Source organism: Triticum urartu, chromosome 2, assembly GCF_003073215.2.
Source record: "Triticum urartu cultivar G1812 chromosome 2, Tu2.1, whole genome shotgun sequence".
NCBI lineage: Eukaryota > Viridiplantae > Streptophyta > Magnoliopsida > Poales > Poaceae > Triticum > Triticum urartu.
In genome coordinates this window covers 12,905,189-12,916,991 of record NC_053023.1, presented here as the reverse complement: position 1 = coordinate 12,916,991, position 11,803 = coordinate 12,905,189, and the positions used below count along the sequence as shown (strand labels likewise).

At 43.0% G+C, this 11,803-nt stretch overlaps 1 protein-coding gene across 1 annotated transcript; it reads right to left on the bottom strand.

Moving 5' to 3' along the window:
* Positions 1-353: 353 nt before the first annotated feature.
* Positions 354-2,021, bottom strand: LOC125535123 (chalcone synthase 2). Its single transcript, XM_048698177.1, has 2 exons — positions 1,688-2,021; positions 354-1,585 (listed from the first exon to the last, which is right to left on the bottom strand). The coding sequence occupies exons 1-2, from the start codon at positions 1,872-1,874 to the stop codon at positions 588-590; spliced, it is 1,185 nt and encodes a 394-aa protein (XP_048554134.1). The 5' UTR covers positions 1,875-2,021; the 3' UTR covers positions 354-587.
* Between the last annotated feature and the right edge of the window lie 9,782 nt (positions 2,022-11,803).

Sequence of the window (11,803 nt, the reverse complement as noted above, 5' to 3'; positions counted from 1 at the left end):
AAACTACCATGAGTTTCCATACGATCGCTTTTGCCAGCAAGAGAAATGATAGAGAATAGGAAAAAACACCGGCATCCATAGGCATATCGAAAACGAGATTGCTAAATCTCAGTCGATTGAGACTTAAGTCTCAGCCGATGCTATATTCGTGGGATCTTATGTGAAGATATATGCAAAATTTTAATTTTTCTTTTTTTTCTTTTATATGTTTTATCACTCGACTGAGACTTGGTTACATCAGTCGATTGAGATTTAGCCAACACTGCGGAGACAATGGCTCACATAAGGAAGGCAATGCTGAAACAACCCATGCAAAGGAAGTAAATGCGCTACATGAGCCCACAAAACAAAAATGAATCATCAAGCGTTTTCATCTTATGGTATAAGAGTTACATGAGACATAACTAATTGTCACCTACCAAATCCGTCCTCTCAAGCAAAAAAAAAACAAAAACAAAACAGGAGAGTGCATCTATCAACACATACAAACCACATAGGGTAGAATACAATAGAGCAAACTTAATTGGGTGTTGCAGCGGTATAGTAGATTTTTGCATGACCAAGATAAATTGAGAACAAGCGATCGTCTAGGCAGTGATTGGGACGCTATGGAGGACAACTGTCTCCACAGTGAGGCCGGGGCCAAAGCCGAAGAGAACGCCCCAATCCATTCCCTCGCCAGTTGTGGTGTGGCCATCCTCGGCGGAGCGTCTGCGCATTTCGTCCATGATGAAGAGTACACATGCGCTTGACATGTTGCCATATTCGGAGAGGACATGCCTGGTGGCGCGCATCCGTTCCTTGTTCAGGTTTACCTTTGCCTCGACCATGTCAAGGATTGCTGGCCCGCCGGGGTGCGCTATCCAGAAGACGGAATTCCAGTCATCGATGCCCAGTGGCTTGAATGCGTCCTCCAGGGCACGCTCGATGTTCTTGGAGATGAGCCCAGGCACATCCTTGAGGAGGTGGAAGGTGAGGCCAACCTCTCGGAGGTGGCCGTCGATGGCACCCTCTGAGTCCGGTAGAATCGTCTGGCTTGCAGACACTAGCTGGAATAGGGACCTCTCGATGGACTCATCGGGGTCTGCACCGATGATCACCGCGGCTGCACCATCGCCGAAGAGTGCCTGACCTACCAGTGAGTCGAGGTGGGACTCGTGCGGGCCGCGGAAGGTCACCGCAGTGATCTCCGAGCAGACCACCAACACGCGCGCACCGCGGTTGTTCTCAGCGAGGTCTTTGGCCAGGCGAAGCACCGTGCCACCGGCGAAGCAGCCCTGCTGATACATCATGAGGCGCTTCACAGACGGGCGCAGGCCGAGCATCTTGGTCAGCTGGTAGTCGGCACCCGGCATATCCACACCCGAGGTGGTGCAGAATACAAGGTGGGTGATTTTAGACCGCGGCTGGCCCCACTCCTTGATGGCTTTTTGTGCCGCCGCCTTTCCGAGCTTGGGGACCTCCACGACGACAATGTCCTGGCGCGCGTCCAGCGACGGCGCCATGTAGGCGCACATGTTGGGGTTGTCCTGTAGGATCTCCTCCGTTAGGTGCATGTACCTCTTCCTGATCTGCGATTTGTCACCTGAAATGAAGCATTGTTTGTTTGTTAGGTGTCGTGTCAATCCGAGAAAAGGCAAAATTAAGATACAGCAAAGAAGAATGGAATGGAATTGGTTGAACTTACACATCCTCTTGAACTTCTCCTTGAGGTCGGCCATGTGGTCGCTCTTGGTGATCTTGAAGTAGTAGTCCGGGTAGTCGGCCTGGTACACGCAGTTTGCCGGCGTCGCGGTGCCGATCGCCAGCACCGTGGCCGGCCCCTCCGCCCGCTGCGCCTTCCTCACCTCCTCCACAGTCATCATCGCCGCCATTGATCTCTACCTCTCGATACGTACCAGCGGCCGACTAGCTAGGTGGTAGTTGCGCGATCGGGGCTCTGTGTGAAGTCTAGGTGCGCGGGATGCAGGGAAGAATGACAGATGCTGCATGCACTGGTGCGGTGTGGTGAGACGATCGAGTGTGGGGAGCGGGAGATATAGGCGGGAAGGGTTGGTAGGGGAAGCTGACCGCCGGGAGAAGGGGTTAGCTCCGTTGGACGGGAGGATGGATGGCCACGGATGCAGGGTAGGAGATGGGTGGCGCGTGCGACATATGTCCATACCAACCAATCCGGCCAAGTGGGAGTTAGTTGGGTCGCTTGGCTTTGAGCCTCCCCGGTTGCAAGCACTCGTGTACTTGATCTGCCCACCCAGTTGCACGGACTGGTACGTGCTTGGACCGCTCTGATGTTACCACATCTAGGAGGTAGGTGGGGGAGTACCAGGGGAAGATGTGGCAGGCCACATCACCATCGACCAACGAAACGACAATTGCTCGTCATTTGCTCTACTCGCTTTCTATACCTCGCTATGACTTTGAGTTTTTTTTTCTTTCGAGGAAACTTTTGATCTCCCGATCGCGCCATGGCAGTACAAAGTACACAGAAATAACAAAATTACACTCATGTCTGTAGACCAGCTAGCGACGACCGTTATTGCCCCTCTCTCGCCGGACCTAGGCCAAACTTGTTGTAGTAGACAACAGGAAAATCGGCGTGCTAATGCCCCACAGAACCAGCGCAACAGAACAACAACCGTCGCTGATGATGAGAAGTATAATCGAAGGGATCAAACCTATGAGGCAAAAACGAAGACATACAAAGACTTGCTTCACGCAGATCCACTTAAGACTAGCACCAACTAAATCTTGTGAGATCCCCCGGAGACACACCTCCACACGCTCTATGACGACACTAGACGCATCACCTGAACAGGGCCTACACAGGGAGAACCTTATTCCAATTTCAGGGAGGCACCACCGTCTCGTTTTCTTACGTAAGACACAAACTTAAACGAACTCACAAAACACCTAAAAGCATAGCAAGATCCCTCCTGCTGGCAATGGCCAGGGTCCACCACGGCTCCATGGCCCTAGGGCCACCGGAGACGAGGCGGATTGGCAGCAATGCCAACGGGAGACCGAGGAACCCTAAGCTCTTTTTTTATTGGAGAGAGGACGGGGCGGCATTGTGTGTTCGCTACATAAGTAAGCCACGGTGTAAAAATCCATCAAAATACTAACCATTTTCTCGGAGCCACGGTGCCCAAAAACCTACCATTCGGGGCATTTGGAGGAAGCAACAAATGATGTATCTGTACTTGATGATGCAAAATTGTTCGGGCAACCCCAAATTTTGCCAAGCAACATGCAACTTATTTTGGCAAGCAACAAAAAACTTATTTTGACAAGGAACATGCCACTTATTTTATACAATCTGAAGAGCCATGACCTAGGGCTTATTTTGGTTGAAGTTTACTCCAAGCACCTTTATCTTGTGTTGTATTGTTTAGAGAGAGCTAACTTGATTCTTTGAATATTACATGCCACCTGGAGTAGGTTGTCAAGCTGAAGTTTTTGTACACGGTGTTATGATCTGGGCTTGGCGATGGTGCTCCTAGGTAATTTACTTCTGAACTTGATGATCCTTGTATTTAGGTGGTTATACTTGCTTGTAAACTACTTAACTTGAGTTTATGTGACTTGTTTCTTGTAAACTTCTTAATTTGTGTCTACGTGACTTGTATGGACCTATGTATGCGTGCTTGTCGGTTGACACACACACACACACACACACACACACACACACACACACACACACACACACAGAGTAACGTGAGTGTAGAATAGTTTATCCTACACCCCAGTAACGGTACATACAAAATAGTAATACACCATGTAAAATATAGTAATTTCGTAAAAAAATATAGTAATTTACAAACTTAGATGATAAAAAATTATTTTCTGAATTACTACATTTTATACACCGTTTTACTAGATTTTGTACATAGCGTTACTAGGGGGTGTAGAATAAGCTATTCTACACTCACGCTTAGAATATGTGTGTGTGTGTGTGTGTGTGTGTGTGTGTGTGTGTGCCCGGTTATATAAATATATGCGTTGAATTGTATGATACATGTGCAGGGTGGATCCAAGAAAGCAAGAAGGCAAAAACATCCATGTAAACTAAAACACGAGCATAATCACTTCATTATTTACATGGTAAGCAAGTTCATTGAAAAGTGAAAAGAAACTAAACATTTGAGATAAAATTAATCACATTAATATAAAATATTTTTCCCAAAGTTGCAAAAGAGAACATTGACACATTGTTCTAATACTCTAATATAAAACCTACAACAAAAAAGAATGACATGAATAAATTGAGGGAGACTGAAAAGAATGAAGAATGTCGATATTAAAAAAGGACAACAACTTTAGGTAGAGCAGTAACTTTGGTTTCACCACGACATTCTTTCACGAGAGAAGTCCATATTATAACCTCAAACTACCACCAAAATCTAAAACACAACCTTGGACCCTGGGGTGATATTTGACTGGTTTTGACCAGTCAACAGCCCATTCAGGGCCAACTAATTCGCCACGTCCTCCTTTGTTTAAATTTCTACCCCAAAAAGTGTCCAGAAAAATTCTCAAAAATGTCTCCAAATTCTCAAAATCTCTAGCCAAAAAATTCTCAAAAGTGGGCACTTTTTTTTGGGAAAATTTTACCCATAATGGCTCTAAATTTGAATTTTTGTTCTAATTGTTTTTTCTGCTCGGCAAAAAATGTTGAAACTTTTCCAGATTTAATATGAGGGTTGTGTAGATTTTTGAGAATTTTGTCAAATTTTCTAGACACTTTTTTTTTGCCAAATTTGACTAGAGGATGATGTGGCGGATGAGGCTGACTGGGCTGTTGACTAGTCAAAACTAGTTCAAATACTATCCGAGGGTTTTTTTTCTGTTCCGTTTTGAAATTTCAGGGTTAAAAACTAGACAATTTCGTAGCTCAGGGATGTGTTTTAGACTTTGATGATAGTTTGAGGTTGTAATATGGACTTCTCTCTTCTTTTACCGCATGAAAAACTCTTTAAGGATCACTTCATTCAGGATTTTTTCAGCAAGTCTATTTCTAGAAAGTAGATAAAGCTATGGTTCATAAAATCATCACTATTGTTGTTACGTAGATAATTTTTCACAATCTTCATACCTGATAAGCATCTCTCAACGATTGCAATGCCAACATGCAAAGCGCTAGCATTATAAGTTAGTATACTAAAGTTTCAAGGCATCATGCCAAGTTCTTTTGTTTTCGACAATTTTTGCATTTTTCGGACTTTTCTTTGTGAAAAAAGGCTGATAAATGGTCAGACATGTTGCAACTTACAAACGGTGCCAGAAATTGTTCATGCCTGGCATGGAGAGTACCGTGGGCATGCCCACCTGCTAGAAAATTTTGGGGTCAGTTCAGGAATGTCCAAAACAAGACCAGGTTCAATGGATGGTGTTTGGGTTGGCCAGACGGCTCCGCCTGGGAGCACGTTGCTTCTCGGCATCCTTCAAATGGACCTAATTTTTTTCACCAGCTTCAATGAGCAGTTCAAGGCACCATGCGGGTGTTGTTTGAGTTTTCGACGATTCTTGCATTTTCTGGAGTTTTCTCGGTGAAATCTAGTCGATAAATGGCCGGACGTGATGCAACTTGCGTATAGTGTTAAATTTCGTTTAAACCTGGCATGGATGCGTACCGTGGGCATGCAAACCTGCTTGCAAAAGTTGGCATCATTTGAAGGATGTCCAAAATAGAACATATTCAACAGATGGTGTTCAGACAGGGTGAGAAAGGTTCATTTGAAAACACGTTATTTTTTTACATTTGTCAAATAGCCACATTTTTTGCACCAACTTCATTGACCAATTCAAGGCATTATGCCAAATCTTTTGGTTTTTTGATAAGTTTCGTATTTTCTGGAGTTTTTTCGGTGAAAAATGGCTGATAAATGACCAGACGTGTCGCAACATGGAAACAATGTCGGAAGTCATTCAAACCTGACATGGATGCCACATATGTCTGTGGTAGGCTGCCGCAAGAAGTTGGGGTCATTTATCCATAGTCCAAATAAACCACCAGTAGAGAGAAGTGTCCTAGACTAGGCTAGTTGGATGCATCCGCGAGCATGTTGTATTTTCTAATTTGAGTGCTTCGGTTATTTGCAATTTTATTCATTATCAATCAACATAAACATTTCTTATATCATAACCATTTCTTGAAAATTTTCAACAATTTTAGAATTTCAAATTGTCTATGAAAATTTTATATACATGGACACTTTCTCCAAAATTACTAACAAATTCCCAACAATTTAGGTTAAAACAAATTGCAAACCACACACATTTTAAAAGTGTATCAACTTTTTTGAAATATAAACATTTCTTAAATTTGTGAACTAAAAGTTCAAAAACAGGAACATATTTTGAACTTGTAGAATAGTTTATTATTTTAAAACAATATTTGAAAATAGGAACAACTGTTGGTATTTCAAACAATATTCCAAAATGTTAAATAGGTTACAGAAAAATATTAAATATATAAAAGGTGATAAATGAGTTGCCCAAAAAAGAGAATTGTTTGCTGTTTCGCATAGGCCTAGCACGCAGCAAACAATCTGGGCTGGCCCAGTTAGCGAATAGCTAACAACACTGGTATTGGTAACCTTCTAGAAGTTTCCTGGCCGGCTTTGCGAACCTTCCAGAACGTTCCTACACCTGTTTTGTTACTGGTTTTCCGTTTATTTTTATTTCTATTATTACTTTTCTTAATTATATTTTTCATCCTTCCTATTTCTTTTTGTTCTTTTCTTTGATTTTCCTTTCCTTTCATTTTCGTATTAAACAGCTTTCAAAAAATACTTGTCACATTTTTTATTTTTAAAAAACTCCTTTTACAAAACTTAAACATTATTCCGAATTTCATCTTTTTTCCTATTTTCCTATTTGCTCAAAAATTCAAAATAAAGTTTGCAGTTTTCGTAAAATTTGTTTAGATTTTCAAAAGTTGTTCCCATTTTTCAAAGTTTTTTCATATTTTCAAAAAATGTTCGAGCTTTCAAAATTTGTTTGGAAATGGAATCTATTCGTATTTTCTAATACTTGTTCATAAATTAAAATTAAATCCAGTTTCTATAATTTTCATGCATTCAAAAAGAATCCAGTTTTTATAATTGTTCACAGATTCAAAAAGTGGCCAGTTTTCTTAAGTTTATTAATATTTTCATGCAATGTTCTCAGTTTCATAATTTTTTGAAAAATTATAAAATGTTCCTATTTTTCAAATCCTGTTCACATATTAAAAAATTGTTTGCAATTTAAAATTATTTCTTGGAACTTAGAAAAACATTATTGTTTTTAAAATTTTGTTGGCAAATTTAATTTTTATTTCCGGTCTTCCATAGTTTGTTCATATTTTTAGAATTTTATTTACAGTTTCAAACTTAATTAGAAAATTCCTAACTGTTCCTATTTTCGGAACTTGTTCACAAATTTTAAAAATGTTCCTGGTTTTATAATATTGTTCAGAATTTACAAAATTGTTAACAGTTAGAAAAATGTTCTGGATTTCGAAAAATATTTGTGGTTTTAAATTTATAAATTCATAAAAATTTCCTGTTTTTATAAATTTGTTCATAAATTTTAATTTGTTAATGTTTTTGTTTTCAAATTTTGAGTAAGTTTTGAGAATTTTTTTTTCAGAACTTGTTTGTGTTTTTCTAAAATCTTCTGAAATTCAAAATGAAATTGTTTTCCAAATTTGGTCTTTCTTTTCTAAAAATGTTCATGTTTTTTAAAAAGTATTTGGAATTTTGAAAAATACTATAGTAATCATTTTGGTTTGCTATAATATCCAGTCCGGTCTGCTGCAGTACCAGGTTCGGTCGCTATAGTACCTTCTTTCATGTGTTCTTATACATTTCGTTTTATTTAGACTGATGGGATCACTCCTTCAGTCCTACAGGCGCTGCACACCCTTCAGCTTCAGTCACATCACGGCAGGTCTCGCTGCCAGCGAAGACAAGTGTCCTTTTCTGTGATCACGAACGACAATTCCCGCATGGCTTTGACCTTTACCGGCGGCAAAGGCCGCGTCCGTATTTAATTTCACTGTTTCATGCTTTCTATTATCACCAATGGCACTGGCAGCATAGTTGAGTGGCAAGCAGTGCAATTAGGAGGATGAGGTGATGAGGTTATGAGTTGAATTCTGAATGCAAACTCGCTCTTTTTCTCAGGATATTTACGCCGCGCTTTGAAATAGCAAAGTGGCCTCATGTCGGGTGGGCCGACCCAGTCGTGTGTGGTCCCTATGCGCCGCATCGACGTGCTTGGCCGTATGTAGGCCGCGCATCGAAGGTCGCCACAGATTGAAGGTCTCGTCACGGGCAACATACTTAAAAAAAGCCATCCCACCCTTTATTATGAAAGAGTATGGTGTAATCTCAATCATCGATTTGCTTAGGGAGAAAAGGGGTGGGTGTAGCGAAGCATAATTGTTTTTCCAATAGTGCATCTCAGCCTAATCTTATGTGTGGACCAACCCATTTGGAAGGGAGGTCCACAAAATGGATGTACACGATACCCCTCCTGTCCTGGTGTGTTGCATCGAGCGAGGCGCTTCTGTGTTCTGTGCACAGAGTGCGTCGATCAGAGTCATCGCATCTCGCGAGCAGCATGGAACGATACTAACTAACTTTATAGCCTCGTAAGCTGGCCCATGTGTCCGAAATCGGCGGTTGGCACGCGGAAGATGCACAACACGATGCACCCCTACGGCACGCCAGATGGTTGACAAGACCAACGGGCGGCCGAACTACTTCACAATAGGCGTCGAGCTCGTGAGCCCGATGCGGGCCCTGGATCTGGACGTCATCTACGACCACATCCCGAAGTGTGCAGCCTCAGCTACAACGATAGCTTCATCAATGCCATCATCTCAGCTGATGTCAAACGTGAGCTGTGCGATGGCAGGGAAGATCAAGGGCTCAAGGCGGGTTCAGATCTAGGGCACCCCTACAAGAATGAAAAATAGTAGTGTATATGGTATACTTAACACATATTTTCTAAGGACTTGATGCTATTTTAGATATTCTTTGCATTTATGATGTTATTTTTAGACTATTTGTTGCACTTGTGATGACCTGGTATAACCTCGAATTATATTATAGTGTAATTTTCCTAAGTTTTGTACCCATGTTTTGATGTTCAGCACCCCCAGTACATAGACCATCTCTAACCGATCCCTTGTAATTTAGAGGAGTAAACCGCTGATTATCCTTTAACTCGCCGTATTTTCTCTTCTAAAAAGTGTTGTTTCTAATGGATTTCCTAAACTTAACTCCCTAACTACTTTTGCCAAATCTTTCTAGTTTATTTTACATACTACATTTCAACTGCATGTTTGCACACATATAAATCCAAATATAACAATTAAGGTTCACACAATTCACGAATATTATAATTTTTTAGTTTACAAACCAAATTATTAAAATTCAAATACACCGAAGGGCTCAAGTGAAGTGAAGAGCATGATAAAAGCACAACTATGAAGTGTTATGGTCATGCCACCGATGCTCAACAAGATCCTATTGGAGTTGGGTACTAACTTCTTGGTTCTCGATGCTTCGATGTGATGCGAGGAATCTTTGTATCATGTTTACATCATGCTCAGGCTCAACAGGTTCCCCATTGGAGATGTACAAAAGGTTCTCGGGCATGTCTGTCTCATCTTCAATGATTAAGTTATGCAAGATGATGCTACATGACATTGTTTGCCATTGAACCTTGGGGTTCCAATACTCCGCGGGTCCACAAATGATGCAAAAGTGCTTCTGAAGCACACCGAAATCTCTCTCCACGTCCTTCCTTGCCGACTCTTGACACACTGCAAAGTGAGATCTCTTGGTACCTTTGGGACGCAGGATTGTCTTGACAAACGTGGCCCATGGAGAATAGATGCCATTTGCATGGTAGTAATCCGTTGTGTACTCATGACCATTGCCAACATAGTTGCTAGGAGGAGCATCCTCGGCAACAAGCCGAGCGAGCAATGGTGATCTCGGCCGCACATTCAGGTCATTACGAGAGCCAGGCAATCCAAAGAATTAACATTCAGGTCAATTGATCCAAGCATCCCAGGCCATCCTCATTCTTCACTCAATCCCAACAGCCTCTCGATGTCTTCATTAGTGGGTGACCTCAAGTACTCTGACCCATCTCAATCACGACTTTTGTGTACTTTCGAACGACCTCCAAGATTGTATCTTCTCCGATGTAGACAAAGTCGTTAACGGCGTCGGCCGGACACCCACAGGCCAGGACTCGAACAACCGTGATACGCTTCATCAAAGGGCTCACACTTCTCTCTGCGGACGCACTCCTCCTGAGTTTGAACCAATTATCATGCTTCTCCATAACTCTTGTAATTGTGAGAAAGAGACTTTTGTGCATCCGAAATCGCCGGCAAAAATACTTCTCCAGATAGGTAGGATCATAATCTTTTCATGGCCCTCTGCTCTCTCTCTCTCTCTCGATTGATGTGTATACGATCGAATTGTGATCCTCTTCTCAGCCACCAAAAATCCTCTTTGAAGGTCATGCCAATGGCCATTTTGAAGTCGCCATCATCTTCTTCCTCGTCCTCCGACGAAGAGTCCTCGAAGATCATACCCCTCAACCTCTTCATCTACACTATAAATGACTCGGAGGTGTCAGGGCTGGCGGCGACGTTGAGATGAAAAGGAAAAAAACTCACCTAGGCAAGCCATCCAATACTTGAAGGACGGCAGAGGTGTCACTACTGGCCGTGACGTTGAGCCGATGCTCAAGCTGCTAGTGGTCGGCGATGCTTCGAGATGGCCAGCAGTCGACGGAGAGGCTCGGAGGAAGAACATCCGGTTTGTCGTTCCGGCTGTGTGACCGATGCTGCGACGGTGGCGATAGAGTTTTATTCTGGTGACGGCAGCGACTGTCTCGGGATGGGGCAGGAGGGTGCGGAGTTAGCGGGTTGTCGGTGGACGCCTTGGATGGTCAATGCAACCCCGACTAAGACGTGGCACGGGGTAGGGACGACGCAAGCACGAGGAAGAGGCCAAAACTTTTACTCCACGGGTGGGCGGCCGAGTATATTTGAGAGTAAGGGTGCCTCTCGAGTAAACAATTATCCTCCTATAACAGTGATAGGGGTTAGGTTTGGTGCCATGTAAAGGAGGAAAACCAAATTTATCCTCTTACACCTTTTAGAGGATCAGTTAGAGATGCTCTCTGTTCCTAAGTCCGCCACTGATCCAAGGAAAGGATCTCAACTACCCCATCGATCGGTGATCCTCACGCCGGCCACACCAGAGACTGACGTCAAGCGTGCTGTGACTAACATCGGGGATCCCTTGTTAGTGTAAAACGTGGAGGTCGTTGCGACGGAGGACATCACTGTCGAGACGGCGACGAATATGCTGGCCTTAGGTTTGATGCGCCAGAAGATGGAGTTCACGGTGAAGCTCAAGAGAGTTGCCTATGCCTCCGCAAATGGCACGGCCAAGGGGAGCCGCCGGTGGGTCTCCGGCAAGCACTCCGTCCACAGGACAGCAGCCCCATCTCCGTGCTCTTCGAACCATTGGTTAACTAACTGACTAGGATTGTCTTCCCAGCAAGACCTCTCTTGATTTATATGGAGTAACAGCTCTTTCAGATAGAAGAGGAAAAACAGGTGGAGATTGAGCAGTTTGGGCACTATGATGCTCAAACAGCACAAACAAAAAATGGATGGCAATCAAGAATTTTACACGAAAGAATTCGATGCCTGCCGGCCTGACCGTTGTCAGGGCCTTCGGCTGCACAGATGCAAGTTATTACAAGATCTGACATGAAGCAT

Excerpts from the sequence above, each read along its gene's own strand:
- LOC125535123 (XM_048698177.1), bottom strand. The coding sequence starts at position 1,874 with ATGGCGGCGATGATGACTGTGGAGGAGGTGAGGAAGGCGCAGCGGGCG. Across the intron at positions 1,586-1,687 it reads GGAGAAGTTCAAGAGGATGT|GTGACAAATCGCAGATCAGG; the intron begins GTAAGTTCAACC and ends GCTTCATTTCAG.